This window comes from Chelon labrosus, assembly GCF_963514085.1.
Source record: "Chelon labrosus genome assembly, chromosome: 10".
Classification (NCBI taxonomy): domain Eukaryota; kingdom Metazoa; phylum Chordata; class Actinopteri; order Mugiliformes; family Mugilidae; genus Chelon; species Chelon labrosus.
Window position 1 is genome coordinate 26,418,617 of NC_140360.1, and position 19,327 is coordinate 26,437,943.

The 19,327-nt window shown below is 42.1% G+C and overlaps 1 protein-coding gene across 1 annotated transcript in view; it reads left to right on the forward strand.

Annotated features, from left to right (window-relative positions):
- bsna (bassoon presynaptic cytomatrix protein a) overlaps positions 1-19,327 on the forward strand; it is a gene marked incomplete at its 5' end in the record, with an annotated part of 141,644 nt that overhangs the window by 50,449 nt on the left and 71,868 nt on the right. The window contains one exon of the mRNA XM_084553666.1: positions 17,850-19,265. Coding sequence (XP_084409792.1) covers positions 17,850-19,265 — 1,416 coding nt within the window. The remainder of the gene's footprint in view (positions 1-17,849; positions 19,266-19,327) is intronic.

The window sequence follows — 19,327 nt, forward strand, 5'->3', positions numbered from 1 at the left end:
GACTGCAGCTGCAAGCCCAGGAGTTAGGAGGAATTTATAATGAGCTGCTTTAAATGATTAATACCTTTTGCTGGCTCTAACAGATGCTTGCAGACAGACAGACAGACAGACTGGCAGACAGACAGACAGACTGGCAGACAGGCAGACAGACTGGCAGACGGGCAGACAGGCAGGTGGCTTCTACTCTGGGAAAAAAATGAAAACTGGGAAAAAAAGAAATATATAGAGACTAAATTTCTCATGACCTAACTTGCAACACTTGCATTAGTGATAATTTAATAAACATACCTCCAAATGCCTTTAATTATTGCTTGCCCTAAATGACTGAGGCATTAAGTAATTACATGACACTCATTAATGACACTCATTAGATGACTGTATTTGCTCTGTTTTTGCTCTCTGGGGCAAAGTAGATGCTTCTCTTAACGTCTCTGATAGCAAACTAGCACACTGTGCATTCTACTTGCTCCATTGTGCCATAAAACGATCTAGTGTTAAAATTCAGAGAATCACTGTCATGCTATCTCGTACTATCTCTTTCTCCCAAGTGTCTCTCTTAACTTTAGGTTATTTTTAGGTTAGGTTTAGGGAAACTTGTGTTTTGGGTTGAATTTAATCTCAGAGGATCTTTGTCACCTTTGTTCCAATAGCCCATTCCACATAGATCACACTCCCTTTTGCCTGTTCACAGTGAACCAAACAAAGGCAGCACAATGCCGTCCTATTATGTGCTCCCGGATAGCGTGTTGTCGATGTGTTGGTGTCTAGTGAGGCATGTCTCGCTCGGCCCACTCTCGTCACATAGATGTTGATTCAGCTTTGTGGCTACCTCTGCTCAGCCTGTATAGTTGCGGCAACAATACCCCCCGTTCCTTTCATACAGCAAGGCAGAATAAAGGTGCAACAGTCCCACCTCGACCAGGCTGTTTGACAGTGGCTAGTGATAACCACACGGACAGGGAATGGCCAAGGTCATGATTAAAAGAAACGTTTTTGTTTGTTGGCCTCACTCAAACATTTTCACTCATTTTGTGTCACTGATCTCTTACGCATGACTTTGTGTATGTCTGCACATTTGGACGACATGCCAAAGTGCCCGCGAGCAAGACACTGAATCCTGAGTTGCTCATATTGGCACTGGTGCTTTAAGAACCTACCAGTAGAAAATAGACCATTTACCATATTAACCCACACTCACACACAAATTACTAAATGGAATAGCAGGAGAAAAAGGGAGACCTTCAGAAGTTTTTCAAAGGATGGCTGGGTGCTGTCCCTGCATGATAAGACTTTATGAAGTGAAGGTGATATAAACTCATCCATATTCTCAAACCTCTACAGGTCTGTGCTGTCTGGCTATCTTCCTGGTTGGGAAGATGTCTTATCTGCCGTTTGGGGGGGAATGTCCTCGATTTTACATCTGCCTCATGGGGTTGTTCAAGTCATCAAAGGAATCTAATCTAAGCAGAAAATTAAAATGTTGAATCAGTTAATCAAACTCTGTTAGCTGGCCACTCTTCTCCTTTGAGACAAGCCTGAAAGTCTGAAACTCTTAAAGTTTTGGAAATTGGAGCAGGTTATGATGTATGCAAAGAAAACCAGCAAAGAATTTTAGTCTTTCCTGTGAGATCCCCAACATGTATCTTTGGGCTATAGTCCAACACTTTATGTAGCAGGATGACATGCCTCCAGACTCTAATATCAGTTTTGAACCCCTTCTCTTTAATGAATAGTTGCCAAGTCAAATGTTTCTCAGCTCATCTTGTGACTTCAGTTATGTTTCAGTTTGATGGTGATTGTACCTTGACACAATGTACCAAGCGGGTTCTGATGTTATTGTCTGAAATATGTTTTCAGTTTTCTTTTCATATATATATATTATTTTTTATTTTATTTTTTTTCAACTGACTGTTGATTGCCCAGCCCAGACAGTGGATCGGTGTTTCTTTAATGCTTTAATATCAGTATTTTCAAATTTTGTCTTCAGAATTCTCCCCATGTGTTGTTGCCACTATAGAAAAGAGCTGTTAGGACCACACTGTTTTTGTCTTTCCCTAGCAAGAACAATATAACAGAGGAAGCACTTTATCAAATACATTATTTTGAGGCGTAAAGATTGTTATTTAAAGAAATATATGTAATCGCCGCAAACAACTACTACCTGAGTATGAAGATTCTGCCTGTACTAATATCTGCATAACACCTTAAATAAGCAGTTTCTTGTGGGTGTTAGTGTGTGCTGTTTTTATTAGGCGGCCTGCAGAACAAGAGCCGACTTATCAGGCCGGGGATGTAAACACATACACAAGAAATGCTGTTATCTTTCATCGCTGTATAATGTGTGCACTGCAGACAAACAAGAAACATCACTTTCTTTATCATTTCATTAAAAATGCATTGAAGCCCAGTAATCCACACTGCTTCCATCTCGTCCCATTTTTCTTTAAGGCTCTTTTTCTTGCATACTTTTTGTCTTTTTCCATCCTTTTTCTTGTTGTTGCTGTTGTCTTACCCCTCTAATCCTCTTTCTCTGATTTAATACCTTCCTCTGCTCGCTCCAACGTTTGCATTTTCCACAGCCGAAATCCTTTTTGAGTTCTTGCTTTCTTGCATCCATCCCTCTATCGCACTTCACCGTGGTATTGTTTTTCAGTCTGAGTCAAATCTACTATCAATCTAACAGCACCGGCTGAGACCCAAGCTTTTAATCACAAGTTGTGCATTCAGACACACATGCGCACACACATATTTGTTCTATATCTTTCTGAGGACAGCAACTGACAATATGTGCCCCAGACCTTATGGTAACCTTAGCCATCGCAACCAAGTGTATGACACCAGCCCTCAACCTAACTTTAGTCCAGTCGGTGCCCATAAAAATGAACATTCATGCGCACGGACGCACACACATAGAGTTCACATTGAGGCTTGGATCATACTGGGCCGGGCTGAAAGTGCTGAGGTGGATTTTAATTAAGAAACATGCATTATAGTGTGATAGTGGTCAATACGATCGACCAGTTGAGGTTATTCAGTGAGGGCAGGCGATGGATAAATGGCGCAGGAGGTGCGAGTATGTTGGTGTGGTGCAGAGATGACAGTGTGAGAGAGGGTGTGGGAGTGTGTTTATGTGTGAGACTGTGGCCATGCAGTGTGCACTGAGATGGCACGATAAGAACATAAGTTATGAAATTGAATGGACTACGGTGTGTGTGTGTGCGTGCGTGTGTGTGTGTAGGTGGGTTGGTGCACTGCTTCAGAAGTGAGAGGTGAGAGTGTTTTATGACTCTCCCTTGGCCAGAAGCTTGCTGATAGTAATCATGCTGAGATAGACCTTTCTCTCTGTATGTGTGTGTGCGCGTGTGTGTGCGTGTGTGTGTCGTCCATTCATCAGGACAAAGCATGGAATGAACTGTCAGCTGCAGCGCTATTAGGTCTTGAATGAAGGGGTAGTCTTTCTCTGCGTCTTCAGATGTTACATTTCAGGGTTCACCTCTTTGTTCCAGTGGGCCTTTTTCCAGGTGCATTAGTGGATTATATGGATTATTTTGTCATTTTGCTCAGGGGGCTCATTAACTGTGCACAGGCACCTGCAATTACAATTATCCAGACCAACTACAGGAAGTAGTACTCTCATGAGAGGAACGGACATAAAAAACACAGACTTGACCGAGATTCCATCATTACTGTTACTCTGTTATGCTATTTGTAGTAAGAAACCAGAGAAGAAGCATTTGGACTAAGTTACAAGAGCTGGAATCCGATTAGTCTCATGAACCCGCCACTGTCCGATGTCCAACCCTGTCTCATATGAATATACGTTTTAGGGAGCAGACTCTCACAATAAGAAAGCCCAGGTTTTCATATTTAATATTTCATATTAAAATGAAAACAACCAAACACTGCATTTTTTGTTTCTGTGTAAATGAAGGATTAACATTGATGACAACTAAAATTTGCAAACTGCTGCGTACAGTTTGCATTTCATCATGTGTACACTCATTAAAGTCGATAATTAAAATCCAGAGCATCCAATCCGTGGTCTGTTTCTGTCAAACAATGACTTAAATTACCCTTTTCTTAAGCGTCTGTTTACTTAAATTTGGGTGCCATCAATCTTAGTCAGTGGTGAAACGCATTTTTAATGTCATATATACTGTATATCACAAAGGACATTATATTAAAGTTTAGTCAGCTGTCAGTCGCCAAAGTCGTCCATGTTAGGAGGCCCAACTTTTGTTAATGTTTTTGATTATATTAAGGCTCAAAAGATGCATAATGCAAGGGGGTCATTTATCTACCAAGGTGTCACCACCGCCACCTCAGATCTACTCTTGCTCCACCTCTTTGACCTTGTTTGAATTAGCTGGAAGTCAAGATATCAAAGGCCAGAGCCACCACCCTGAGCTTCAGAACCGTTCTTCAAGAACCTATGGTCGACATCATAGAGTTATTGTCCATCTTTATGTGCAGTCAGTGAAAACAAATCCTTCTTAACGCAAAGAAATCGATCATCCAAACAGATATTATCAATATGTCTGTATCAAGCCTGAAAGTGAGAGAGAACAATCAGCAATACTAAAGCAGCCAAATGGCTTTCAGCCCTTATTCAGCTTGTGTTATTTTACGTCGATGCTTTTCTTTGGTCTATCTGAGATAATATTTGTAACATGACACATAATATTCCTAATCTCATTCTCGCACACCTCACCACTGCTTGAAAGACATCTTTGCCCTCGTTTCATCACTTCGAGATTAGTTTGAGTTAGAATTTACTCAATGCTTGAGTGAACACAAAGGTAAAGTCGCGTGTCTGTGTGTGCTTTTATAAGTCTGTCTTACAGAGGACTAGTTTCAGACGCTGAAAGTAAAGACATATTTTAACGACTTCCCGGACAGTCCTCATTTCCTCAGGGTTGATGTAAAGGCCGGCATTTAGCTGCGCTGGTCAAGGTCACGGTTGGAGGACGCATTATGTTGATGGCCACTCTCATAAGTATGCGGAAGAAATACAAATGTGCATGTGTGTGTCGGTGTGTTTCCATAATTAGCTGTAGAATCTCAGCGCTTCATCATGGAAATACTTCCTGGAATGTCCTCGCTCTGTGTGGAATATTGATCGGTGCATTAGTCTGCTGCCATGACTGTGAGCGGCTAGACAAACTGTTCACTCACTGAAGTCACTCTGCATAACAACTTCCACTCAGTGACTCAGTCAAGATAAACGTGGAACACACAGTGAGCCCACGTGTGCCCCGTGAAGACCCTGTTACTGTTACATTTCATACGTTGCCCTTGTCGTATACTGTCATCATGACTGTTTGAAATCCAATATTTATGGTGACATTTATTCCTTTGAATGCAGTAACTCTTAATGCACATGTATCATGGTGTTAGAATGTCCTCAATAAATTCTACCTGTATTGAGAAAAAGACCCTGACTTATCTGCTCGATTTTGAGGCCGGTCACATGTTAAATCATCTCAATGGGACACCTGCATAATTAGTTTCTTCTAAGGAATTACAAAGACTTTGTATTAGCTAAATTCCCACAATAGAAACTAAAATAGGTTAGCTGAAGGCAGAGTTGATCTGGTTCACATAAACACTAGTGTTACATTAATAATTGGAAAAATCTGATTGGAATATTTTTTTTCTGCACGTTTGCCCCCTGTAAATACGTATTTCCTTTAATTCACAAAATTAATTTACATTAGTCTTGTCGTCGGTCTAGCCCTGCTTGTGTGTCTGAGACACTCCAGTGTGTTTACCCTCTTTCTCTTCCTCCTTCCCTCCTATACTTAGGCCTGAAAGGCTGTGCACCTCATTGATGGACAGATCTATTTAAAGCTCTATATACAGCAATCTCCCTGTGTTGAGGTGCAAATGAATGGTGCACAGGCATGCAAGAATGCACACACACACACACGACGTGCGTGTGTAACCTCTTCGAATGACGGGGAAAGTGAGCGGCTCTGCCCGACCACAGCACCAAACCACAAACACCTTCTAATGCCTGAGGTGGGCTTCATTTACTTTATATTACATGTGACATTTCCAGCCACTCTGAGCCAATTACAGCTCATTCAAGTTAATCCAAGCTCACTTTTGTGCAATAATGTCAACCCGTAACCCTGTGTTTCTATAAAAGACCTTCATGTTTCCTAATGGTGAGGGTAATTGCACAATGAAAAATTGCAGCTTTTTAAGCAGCTGACTTACCATAGTTCAACTCCTGCTGTGCTGTTCCTTCCTCTACTGTTCTGTAGCCCTGGTACAGTTTTACTCATACTTCAAACAAAGACAGCTTCAACTTAGAAGCATCTAAGAAGAATATAGTTTTAGTATATATTTCAACTTGTTGGTTCTTGTGATGACTGATGCCTCAGTATTGTGGACGTAATGCACACAGTTGTACCTATTAGAATTCAGTATGTGGGTGAGTGAAATGTAACCATCACGTTAAATGTAAGCTTGAATTTTGACACATTTATATCACAGTACATGTTGCCCACTCCTAATCCTGTTTCTTGGTTTGTTCTGACAAAGTAGCAGACATTCCACTCCTACTGGGCGATTCTTTCCCCTCACTGTACTCCTGCATAGTGGATGTCTCCTCATGTATGTTCCTTTCTCGTTTCTGAGATATTCCATTTCTGTTTGCACATTTTGAAGAACATTGAGCATCACAGTTTCAAATAGGTGGCTATTACACCAGTGCATGTTCCCACCGGTGCTGCTTTGCAGCCAAGTGCAGTATATGCTGCGGAATATGCTGCACAGGCGCAGTAATCAGTACTAATACGCAGAGGCAGTTGCTGCCAAATGTCTCTGGGTAGGCAATTCTTGGAGTGATGTCTAAGGTGACCCATCCAATAAGTAAATTAACAGCTGGCTAACTAGACATTGTCAAATTGAACAGTTGTTTTTGCTGTTCAACTCAGGTGTGTAATACCACCCAAAATGACTAGATGGCTGAGATTTATCAGTTCAGCAGCTTTGGATGTGAAGGGAAGTGCTCTAGTATTAATTAAAAGAAAATGACTCACTAGACTATCACTAAATGGCCGACCCAGCGATCAAAATAAAAAGGAAGTCATTTAGACTGCATTCCAACGTCTGCAGTTGAAAAATACAACCCTTACATAGGAGATCTGTGTGATTTGCAGTCATGGAGAAATCTCTAAAACGAGGTTCACCAGAAGTACTCCATGAATCATGGCTTGACACTGACTGGACAATGTTTAGAGGAACACAAGGAGTTTACAACAGTGACAACCACTGACAGCTAGCCAAACTCTCTGTCTTTGGTGGGACATTGCCCCAAAGAAGAAACCACACATGGTCCTCATTGGCGCCATAGGCAGGGCGTCGGTCTCATCATCGGCCGAAAGTTTGAGCCTCATTTGGGGCGTGAGTTCCAGATGCTCCCACACTGACTATTTCTTGTACATTTGTTCATATGCTAATTTTGTAAATTTTTTTACTCATATTTTAATTTTAATCTTGTGATACTTGTGGTTTCCACTAACGATGCGCAAGTCAAATCTCTTTGCAACTCCAGTGTTGTCGAATGAAACGACACATTAGTATAGGGTGATTGCAGGGTGTCGTGCTCTGACACATGTGATGGTCCATTAAATCTGCTGAGCTTCCCAGATAAGGCATTTGTCATCAAAACACCCTGGCCGTATAGGACTGTAGGCGTTTACGCTTGGCAGTTTCCAGGTTGCGTGTGAATGTGCCACAGGATGGCGAAGGAGTACTGCTTGCATATTCACCAAAACTACTTCTCCAAATTAAATAAAAAGGTGAGTTATTGGGATGTTTCTGAAGTTGCATTGATTGAGTTGAGTGAAAAAAAAAAAAAAAGTGAAATGTCTGGCAGTGTAGCTGCAGAAGATGTGTTGAGTCGCACCTCAAGTTTTCTCCGTGAAACGGCGGTAACACCTGTTCAGCACTCGTAGTGTTTGGAGGTCTGTGCCATGAATATTTGATGCTGACAGCTGGTTGCCGTGCGTGCATTTGTGCGTGTGTGTGTATGTGGCACGTGTGAGTGTGTGTTTGAGTGTGACCGGGTTTATATCCATGTCACACTTTGCGTGCAGCAGCCACAGGAAATAGCTCATACTGTCATCCAAGCCTAAAGTGTCAGATTCTTTGTGTTTCTCTCTCCTGATGACAGAATGGTTGCTTCTTTTCAGAGGTTAGTGTTTGTGTTTGTCTGGTGTTTATAGGGTAATGTATGTAATTAAGGTAAAGCTATTGATCAAAAGAGAAGAACATTATTGGACCACAGCAGAGAATGACTTGCATGACTTGTATTTCTTCTTTTATTTATTGTAACATAGGCCACTGAACACAATTACATGTAACCACCTGAAGTACCAGGTGCTGTTCATCCTGTTCAGTTCACAATAAGCGCTATAAGCTCTATGTTCTTAATGAGAGGGCAGTAGCATAAAAACCAACATAGGTACAGCGATGTGGGATGTAGGTCCTTCATAGATTTTCCACTCTGTGCTGTTTTAGCCTCTTGATTGGATCTTAAGCCTCCCAGCTCATCTCCTCTCCTCCTTCTGGGTCTCCAGGCTAGTTAATAACAAATTAGAGTCACAGCGAACTCCGTGGAACTTCCCATCTTCTGAAGAGCAGATCTGCATGCATCTTATTCCACCTATTTTGACAAGCATTGCAGTTGGCGCACAGTTGTATCCATTTAATTGTTTCACCCTTCCAGTCTGTAAAGCAAGCAGATTTAACGCTGCAGTAATTCAAGCAGTGCGCTGGTTATATATCTCCAGGGAGTACAGACCAGATTAGGGATGTTCTGATACCACTTTTTTTTTTTAGACCTACCAACTACATTTCGGTACTTGCCGATACTGAGTGCTAATACGTGTAAAAGCACTGCATGTAAACACACACAAGTATTTAACTTTATATTTAGCTGATGTTGAGGATCACTGTAGCATCATGCTACAATGCCACTACTTCTATTATGTACTCTCGTGTGTGCTGTTCCAGTTGTTCCAGTCTTTTGATAAGCAGGTTGAGGTGCGCCTGAACGTCTTCCAGGTAGTGTAGGCTAAAGTGAAGTGCTTGAAATGTTCAGCTATTTTAGCTCCGATAGCGACCGCTTCTGCAACACCTCACTGAGCCAAGATACTCTAACATAAGGGTAGCCTTATGCTGATGCAATGTGGTATCGAGTGGAGTAGTTGTGGAGTAGTATTGGAGCTGTTTTACAAGTGCATGAGCACCAGATGCTGGTATCAGTATCAGAATATCCCTGAAGATGGCAGAACAAAAAGTTATACATTATAAAGTGGCGTAAATCCAAATAGTGTTTTGCATTATTCTCCAGAAAACACATCCAACTATTGTTGCAGCGTAATGCAAAATACTGCAACTATTTCTTACTGACTACAATACATTAGAATTTGATCATCTTCAGCTGCATTAACCAGTTCAACACCTGTTCCATTGTTTGACTCCTCCGGCCCTGATGAAATGAGTCCAGTTGTGTCCAGTCTGTGTGTTTGTGAGAGTCACAGACACACAACACTGACAGAGCTGAGTTCAGCCTCTCCAATAGATAGACCTGACCTTCAGGTTAATGATTGTTACAAGAAGAGCTCTGTGTGTGTGTGTTGAGGTGCGAATGCCCGTGCGCAGACGACTCAATGCGAAAGGGTCTGCAGATATATAAGAGAGTGGGAGCAACAAATAACGAAAAACAACCAACGTGACCCAGGAAATCACAGTCCTGCAGCGTTGGGAAGAGCTGAGCTTCTTACATGAAGCTGGAGATGAGAAGCTCCTTCATGATCTGCAGTGATCGCATTAAAAGCACCCTCCCTGGTCCTTTAGTGGAGCCTCATGATGTTTTATCATAATTTGAAGTGTGTGTTTTTGTTACCTTAAGTAACCAGACCTGGGAGTTCTCCAGTACCTCACGTATTGTCTTCACTGCAGTGGCACAGGCTTGAGTTGAACCTGTATTCGATGCATTTGAGGCCCCCCTGTGATTCCCTGTCTCTCTTCACTGGCACTGTTACAAGATAACCTTAAATGTGTAATACTGGTGAATATGTTTGAATATGGTGAATATGTTTTATTTATTTTTTAAAGACAATGACCTCCGTCTTTTCATACCTGCTGAAAATTGTGTACTGGTTTCCCTTTCCTTTATGTTTCTTGCTGCTGGAGGGTGCAGAGTCAGCATGGTTAAAGATTTCCATTTATTCCTGTAATAACTTCCGTGGGCCTGTAAATTGACCGAGACGACCGGCACACCACTCGCAAGCTGGCTTGGAGGAATGTGAACCGTGCATGGACAGGAGTAAATGTCAAGTAACTGGAGGTCACTCCTGCTCTCTAATGCTTAGAGGCACCTTTCAGAGCTGTCCTGTAACAGGCTGACCAGACTCTATCAGAGCCGTGGGGTCAGGACTCTTCAATGAGCATGAAGTTCTTTCGGAGGCTCAGATCGTTGTTCATAAACAATATGGCATGCTGTCTGTCTGCGTTTTTGTCCATTCAGCAGCATGGTGTATTATTGGTGGTGTGATCTGTCCGCAGACAACAGTAAATGGTCCCAGTCCTTTCCCGCATAAAGATTCTCTAAAGAATATTTATGTTGAGTTTATCTTTTCTTAGAGGAAATCTTTATGTAACATCATTATTTTACATAAAACAATATGAGGAGAACTGACATTTGCTCTTCAGTCAAGATGTCTTTCACCCTCCACTATCTAATTTGTAGCACTGTCCTCCTTGGTTAGTTATTGCATTATCTGTCGGTTTGTACATTTCCAATTGCTACATGCTGCTTTCTAGCTCGTGTTCTCTTGAAAATGTAATTTTTCATCTCAGTGGGGCTCCTTTGTTAAAGGTTAGGTGGAGAAACGACAGAATAAAACGTCTCAGTCTAAATTTGGCTTTATTACTTTATGTGATCTGCTGTTCCACATTTAGGCTACTTTTGCTGAAAATGTCGTCTGGATGTAAGTCTACTACCGTCTGTGCTGTCCTATGTAAAATAAAATAAATGCATTATTATTCACATCACATCTTTATACTTTTTTTTTTTTTTTAACTTTTTATTTATCTACATGAACATAGAACATGAGATCATCATGGATGGTACAGTTAAAATCAAAATATTCAATTACACATACATATATACATACATACGCATACATCATAGTCAAATGTCACACTATTCAAGGTGCATATTCAATCCATTTTTCCCAGCGTTCCATACACTTCTCCAACTGAAGCCTTAAAACAAAAGTAAGTCTCTCCCTACAGTAAATTTCGTGAATAATCCCGTGCCACTGGATCAATGTTGGAGGATCTAGTTGCAACCACTTTCTGGTTATGGCTTTCCTACAACTGGCCAGAAGAATCTTCAACAAGTACCTGTCCTTATGCAAGACTGTTTTTGGAATTTTACCGAGATATAAAATAACAAAAGAAAAATCTAAATCCACCCCTATTATTTTATTTATCTCGGTTGACACCTCCTTCCAAAATAACTGGATTTTCGGACAGGCCCAAAAAACATGAACATGGTTAGCCATAGGGGTTCCACATTGTCTCCAACAAAAGCCTCGACTCTGTGTGCCTGTTCGTAGTGCTGTTAATTTAGGAGTTATGAAAAATCTCACTACATTCTTCCAGCCGAACTCTCTTAGAGATCTCGAATTTGCAGTGGTCGCTTGTGTCTCACATATTTCTATCCAGGTCTCTTCTGATATTTTTGTTTCTGACTCCCTCTCCCATTTTTGTTTAATGGATAACGTAGAGTGATTCTTAGAAGCTTGTATACTTCCGTATATTCTTGAGACCAACTTTTTATTATCTTTCTTTTTATATGCCTCATGAAATATAGAAATTAAATTGTATTCCTTCTCCTCCTTGATTTGTAATTTTTTATTGTAGTAGTCTCTGACTTGCAGGTATCTATGAAAGTCCTGCTTCTCCAGTCCAAATGTGGCTGAAATTGACTCATAACTCTGAAATTTACTGTTTGAGATGAGGGAACAAAAGGACGTGATCCCTCTCCTAACCCACTGTTCAAAGCCCCCGTCCAATCTAGCAGGTTCAAATTCTGGATCATATGCTATCCAATTCAAGACTCTAACCTGTTTCTCTATTTGTAACTTCCTCAAGACCTTAAACCATAGTTTCAGAGTGAATACAGTCCATTGATTCAAATTGTTATAATATTTTTCTGCTTGGTTTTTGTTTCCTATTATAGACTGTATTGGAATTTTTAACTGTGTAGTTTCCAAGCATTTCCATTTAGATTCATAATTTGGAGAGCACCAGGATACCAAGGGTTTCAACTGTGCAGCATAATAATAATCCTGTAAACATGGTAAAGCTCTCCCTCCCTTCTCTTTTTTTAGCTGCAGAGTCTTGAACTGAACCCTAGGTCTTCTACTGTTCCAAATGAACCTTGAGATCCAGGCATTCCACTCATCAAATTGTTTTTGGGGTACCTCTAGAGGCAGAGACTGGAAGAGATAAAGAAGCCGTGGCAACACGTTCATTTTAATAATTTCTATTCTATTACTCATATCCAATGGGAGGAGGGTCCATCTAGAAATATCAGATTTGATCTCTTTATTAGTGGGGCCGTAGTTATTTTCAAAAAGTTTTGACATATCTTTAGTAAGATTTATTCCTAAATATTTTATTTTGGACGAGTCCCATTTAAAATTGTATTTCCCTTTAATATCTGGGTGGGGAATATAGTTAAATGTAAGGGTTTGGGTTTTTTGGATATTAAGCTTATACCCAGAGTATAAATTATATTTTTTTAGCAGGGACATCAATTTAGGGATGCTTGAGTCTGGACTTGTAATAAAAAGCAGAACATCATCCGCAAACATACAAATCTTATGTTCTTCTCCTCTAATCATAGTCCCCTTTATCCCGGAGTCCTCTCTAATTGCTTGAGCGAGGGGCTCAATAAACAATGCGAATAGGGTCGGACTCAGGGGACAGCCTTGGCGTGTCCCTCTTTCCAAATGAATAGCTTGCGACAGGTGTCCATTCACCCTGATCGTGGCCGCTGGAGAAAAGTATAGCGCTCTAATACATTTAATAAAACCATCTTTGAAGCCAAATCTTGCAAGTACCCTGTATAAATATTCCCACCCCACCGAGTCAAATGCCTTTTCAGCATCTAGGCTGACTAACATTGCACTGATATTTTCTGATGTAATATGACTCACCACCTGTAGTGTTCTCCTTAAGTTATCCTGTGTCTGTCTGTTTAATACAAAGCCTGTTTGGTCCAAATCAACCAGCTCAGGGACAATGGACTCCAGTCTCCTAGATAGGATTGAAGCAAATAGTTTATAGTCTACATTTAAGACTGATATTGGTCTGTATGAGCTGCATTCATTTTTATCTTTTCCTTCTTTCAGGATGATAGAGATAACTGCTTCCTTCCATGATTGGGGGGCTTCTCCTGTTCTCAGTGTATGGTTGAAACAATTAAGCAGAACAGGTGTTATCTGTTGTTTAAATGTTTTATACCACTCAGACGGGTAGCCGTCCGAACCTGGAGCCTTATTAGCTTTCAATCTCGAAATGGCTTTGTTCAGTTCTTCTGCTGTTATCTCAGCCATGATTTCTTTATTTTGTTGTTCTCCTATAGATGGTAAATCTAACGAACTTAGGAAAGTATCTATTGTTGTAATATCTACCATGGCCGGTTGGTTATATAGTTCTTTATAATATAGTACAAAAGCATGTTGAATGTCCTCTGATTCACTGCAAACCTTTTGTGTCTTGGGGTTTCTAATCTTATAAATCATATTTTTCCCACGTTGTTTTCGAATCCTCCAGGAAAGTAATTTCATTGCCCTATGCCCTGTCTCATAATACTTTTGTTTGGTAAATTTAAGTTGTTTTTCAATTTCCTCATCATATATGCCATTTATATCCTGTTTAATTTTGTTTATTTTAATTAATATTTGTGGATCTCTTTGTTCCATGTGTCTAGTTTCTAATGACTTCATTTCCGCCTGTAGTTCCACAAGTCTTCTCTGTTTTTCCTTTTTACGAAAAGCTGTGAGGGCAATAATTTTGCCTCGAACAACTGCCTTTGCTGCGTCCCATAAAGTATTTGGAGACACCTCCCCATTATCATTATTTTGTAAATATGTTTCAAATTCCTGTTCAATCTGTTTCTGCACTGTTTTGTCATTTAAAATGCTCGTATTGAGTCTCCAAAGTGTATTTTTCCGTTGCTTAGTTAGGTGCAGGGTTAGATACACCCCTGAGTGATCAGATACATCTCTAATCCCTATTTTACAATCCCTGACTCTGTGCCAGTCTGATTTATACATAAACAAATAATCAATTCGTGAATATACAGAGTGACATGGGGAATAATATGTGAATTGTTTTTCTCCTGGATGAGACTCTCTCCACACGTCAATCAGACCCAGCTCTGTAAGCATCCTCTGGACTAGAATGGCATTAGGACTTTTCTTTTGGCGCTGATTAGAAGTATCTAATTTTGGTTGCAGTTGGACATTAAGATCACCACCACAAATTAGAATTCCTTGTGTTTCCAAGACTATCAATTCAAATAATTTTTTGAAAAACATTTTTTTGCTTCCTGGGGGGGCATACACATTAAGTAGAGTTACTTCTTCATTGTCTAATTTACCCTTTACTAAAACAAATCTCCCTTCCTTGTCTTTCACTTCTGAAATAAATTCAAAATTTACTGCATTAGGGATCAGTATAGCCACTCCCCTCCTACGGGCTGATTTATGAGATGAGTAATAGGTATTTTGAAATCCCAGTTTTTTAAATTTTTCATGTTCTAAAGAGGACAGGTGAGTCTCTTGCCAAAAAACTACCTGTAGCTTTTCTCGTTTCATTTTAGCTATAATTTTACTCCTTTTGATCGGGTTATGCAGCCCATTGACATTTAGTGTGACTTCATCTTTATACTTTTTAAACATACAATGTGTATGCTGTATGGCAGATTTGAGCTGTTCTGTGTTATTTTCTGCACCACTCAGTCAACAGTGCTGAGACTTTTTCTATTTACTGAGCTGCTCTTAGAGAGCTGTGTTCTCTGTGACTGGCACAGCTGTTGGAGACCAGTGATGTGGTTGGCTGAGAGCGCGATTAGCAGTCAACACACCGTGCAATTTGCGCCCCACCTCAGCCAGTTAGCACAATGCTCTGCTTCACCTTTAGGAACCAAAACAGCAGGTGTAGCTCGAGAAGACGCCCACGCATTCTGTACGGCCAAGACCTGCAGCATGCTGTTGCTTGCACTTGTTTTTGCCCTTGTGTGACTAAATTAGGACTCGCTGTGGAAGGTACAATACTCTACAAAATGAATTCATGCTATATACATTTGTCGCTGCTATAAGCTCCTGGTTTCAAAAAACGTCTTCTGATGTGTAGTAGCTGGTTTTATTCGAAAACTGCGGAATCTAAGTGTAAGAGCTGATTTCACAGTAATTCTCAGTTCACAGAGCTCCATAGTTAATGTGGCAGAAAAATCATGTGAAGAAATTGTTTGCAGCTGCATAAAAAGGGTCAGTTCACCCAAATTTCAAAAAACTAAACTGTATAAAACCTTGATTTTCAGGCAATCTTCATTTTGAGAGATCTCCAGTTGTTCTGATGCTACCTTAGCAAACATGGCACCAACACCTTTAGTGCGCATGTGCTCTCTTTATCGAAAAGCAAGTTGCTGTAGATGTTTTAATGAATGTTTCCATTGTGCAGGGGACCACATTGTAAAGCTGTAATGTGGCAGAACTGACATATAAAACTGCCTGCTTAGTCCTTTTCACCTGAATAAACTATTAACAATGTGATTCTTCTTCACCTGTTACCGACAGTAGTCAAGTAGATGTGTAAATAATTCAGTGGTTTTAACCACAGTCAAGCAGAAGTTGGTATTCTGCGCGGCTGTGCTGTTGATTAAGCTTGACATGATGAGAGCTGAAGAGCTGCCCGGATTTAAAAAACTGCTGACTCCTTTCCCTCCACTGTTAGCTCGCTCCATCTCTTCCCTGCTCTTTCCCATCCCTCCATCCCTCCATCCCTCCATCCCTCGCTGTATCCCTCATTCCTTCAAGTGTCTCTTGCGATGTAGCCTATAAAGCAGAGGGGTAGACAGAGACTCATTAAAATCAGCCCCCCCTCGCCTTTTCTTTATCCCATATCTACTTCTCTTCATCTCCCAACCACCATCTCCATGAGATGTAATTACGGCAGCACAACGTAGGAGGAGCCAGCACGGCAAAAATTATACTTTCAGATTTCCTGCCGCTTTAGCTATTCAAGGAACGAGACCTAAATTTTCAACCTGATCACAGAGAGAACAGCAAATGGGGATGGAGATAAAAACAAAACAATGGAAATACAGAGGAAAAGAAGAGAGGGGATGTGAAAAAAAATAATAATAAGAAAACTGGGAGGTGAAGCAGAGATGATAGGAAGGATGGCTACAGAGAGAATATGTTAAGGAAAAAAGGAAGATGTCAGGCTGTAGCCGCTGAGTTAACAGAACATGGGATCAGTAATGCTGTCAAGCTAGAAATGCCAGACAGCAAAGCAGGCTGGGACAACACAGTGGGAGGAACTGCTTAGTTAGGGTACGTGACTGATGCAGGCATTTTTATTCTCTCCTCTTCCCCACAAATCCAGGGAGCCACCTTATCCTGTAGCACCTCAAAAAAAAATAGGGGGCGTTTAGTAAATAGCGGGTGGGGTAATACAGTACATTTGCGCACTGCATTGTGGGAAGGAAAGGGGATGGGAGAAACGCTTGAAACGTGCAGAGATTTACTAGCTTTGCTCTGGCTGCAGAGGAGCTAAAATAGCACTATTTATGGCAGCTGGGTCGCAGCGGTGGATGCAACGCTACGTTAGGACAGACAAGATGAGAGCAGCTTGATACAGTTGAGAGAAGAGCTGTGGGGTTTTTTTTTTTTGCAGTCGAAAGAAATTAGAGAGCCAAGCAAGGTCCGGACACGAGGGAGTATCTGCTCTCATCTGGAGGAAGGAGAGAAGGAAGGAGGACAGAGCGAGAGGAGGGGTGATGTTTTATTTTTATTTTTAGATGCTGAGGGCTGTTGCGTATTCATTTCATTTGACTGTGTCTCTTTATAGGGTATATCTGTTTGTGTCTCGCTTGTGCCCACACTTGACTTCTGTGCAAGGTTGCATACCTGTGTGTCTGGTTTTGGATTTATATGTGTGTGTGTGTGTGTATGTGAGATATGTAATGCTTTTCACTCAGGTTGCAGTCTCAGCTCAGCAATCACTCAGCATTGCAGTCAATTTGTGGTTGATTTAGCTCTCTCTCCCTCTATTTCTGGTTGATTACCACTATTCTCTCTGCACTTCTGTTTTCCATAGTAGGAAAGACGGAACAGAATCTGTAGCATCCAAGCAACATCCTCTGTCATTTGCAGCTTTGAAGTTGGATGATTGAATACGGTCCATGTAGTTTGGATGATAAGAGACACTGGCTCATCCTGTCTGAGTCAGCAATGGTATTTAAAGTAATCAATAGCAATCAGTGTTGAAAGGGAGAAAGAATGGATCATAATGATGGTTGCAGTACCAGAACTACATCATTGAAGCAAACCGCTTCAACCTCACTGATCCGTTCAGAGCAAACATGTCGTTCTGCCAGACGTTGTTTGAACACACTAACACCTGATTCAAGTCTGTATGAATTTGTGTGAACTGTGTATGAACTGATGTGCAAGATACCTGGAATATGTTGATTCATGGTATTTGAATTAATACTAACCTCATATCCATCTGTTTTCTGTCTTCAGGTCCAGGAATGGCTGTGTCTGAATTGTCAAATGCAGAGGGCTCTTGGCATTGATATGACCACACCTCGCTCTAAGAGCCAACAGCAGATTCACTCTCCGTCCCACCAAGCCAAACCCATTGTACAGCCTCAGCAGCCCGCACCTCAGCCAACACAGCCGGCAGCAGCAGCACAGCCCAAACCTTTGGCACAGAGTCAACCCACCCAGCAGCAGCAGCAGCCTCGATCTCAACCCTACGGCCAGACTCAACCCTACTCCCAGTCTCAGCCTTACTCCCAATCCCAGCAGTATCCCCAGTCTCAGCCCCAGTCTTACCCTTCATCACAATCAGGGTCCCACGCCCAGACTCACACCTCCCCAGGCTTACAGAGACATCCGAGCCCTGGCGGCCTCCAACCTCAGACCGGGCCCTCGCAGCAGGGCATGAGGGCTGACCCATACTCCCAGAGAGGTCCCGGGGCTCCAGGAGCTATTGGAGGTCCCACAGGAGGCCCAAGCCAGACAGGAGGTCCTCGCATTCCTCATCCTGGCGCCGTACCTCTCCCTGGTTTGACCAAGGCACCCTCCCAGCCCGATTTGGGCCGTGGTTCTCCGATGCACCAGCCTATGACACGGCACCATGACCAGACTAGAAGCGCTGGATCCTCCCCGGCCCACAGACCTCAGAGTCAGGCCCCTCCTCCTGCACAGGATGGTCTGACCAAACTGTTTGGCTTTGGAGCATCTCTGCTGAATCAGGCTAGCACCCTGATCAATGTCGACCCTCTACCCACCGCCTCCACCCAGCCGAGCCCTGCACGAGGCAAGGTGGTGTTCAGTAATGCAACTCCCGACAGCAGGCAGCAACAGCAAGGTGCCCCCAGCTCCAAACCCTTTGGTATGGGGGGCCCTCATGCTCCAAGTCAAATGGGGGGTCCTCATGCACCCAGCCAAATGGGAAGCCCTTATCCATCTAGCCAAATGGGTGGCGTTCATGCACCAAGTCAAATGGGAGGGCCTCATGCACCCAGCCAAATGGGAGGTTCTCAAGGGCCAAGCCAAATGGGAGGTACCATGGGTGGACCACATGCTCCAACCCAGAAGCAACAGCAGAGCATGTCCCATCAACAAGACATGCATCAGCAACATCAGTCGCCAGCTCACCATCAAAAAGCGCAGCAAGGACAGCAACCACAACCAAAAGGACAACAGCATCAGCAAACACCTGCTCATTTGCAGAAAATGCCACAGAAGCAGGAGCCTGTGCAGGCGCCCGTTGTTGCTCCGGATCCTGTGAAGCCCAAAGTGAACTGTCCTCTTTGTAAAACAGAGCTGAACATCGGCAGCTCCGACCCACCCAACTACAACTCCTGTACGCAGTGTCAGAGCCAAGTGTGTAACCTGTGTGGCTTCAACCCCACGCCACATCTGGTGGAGGTAAGCGAAAAAGCGTACATGCATGCAATAGACTGTACAAAGTTTCTCACACACAGCTACAT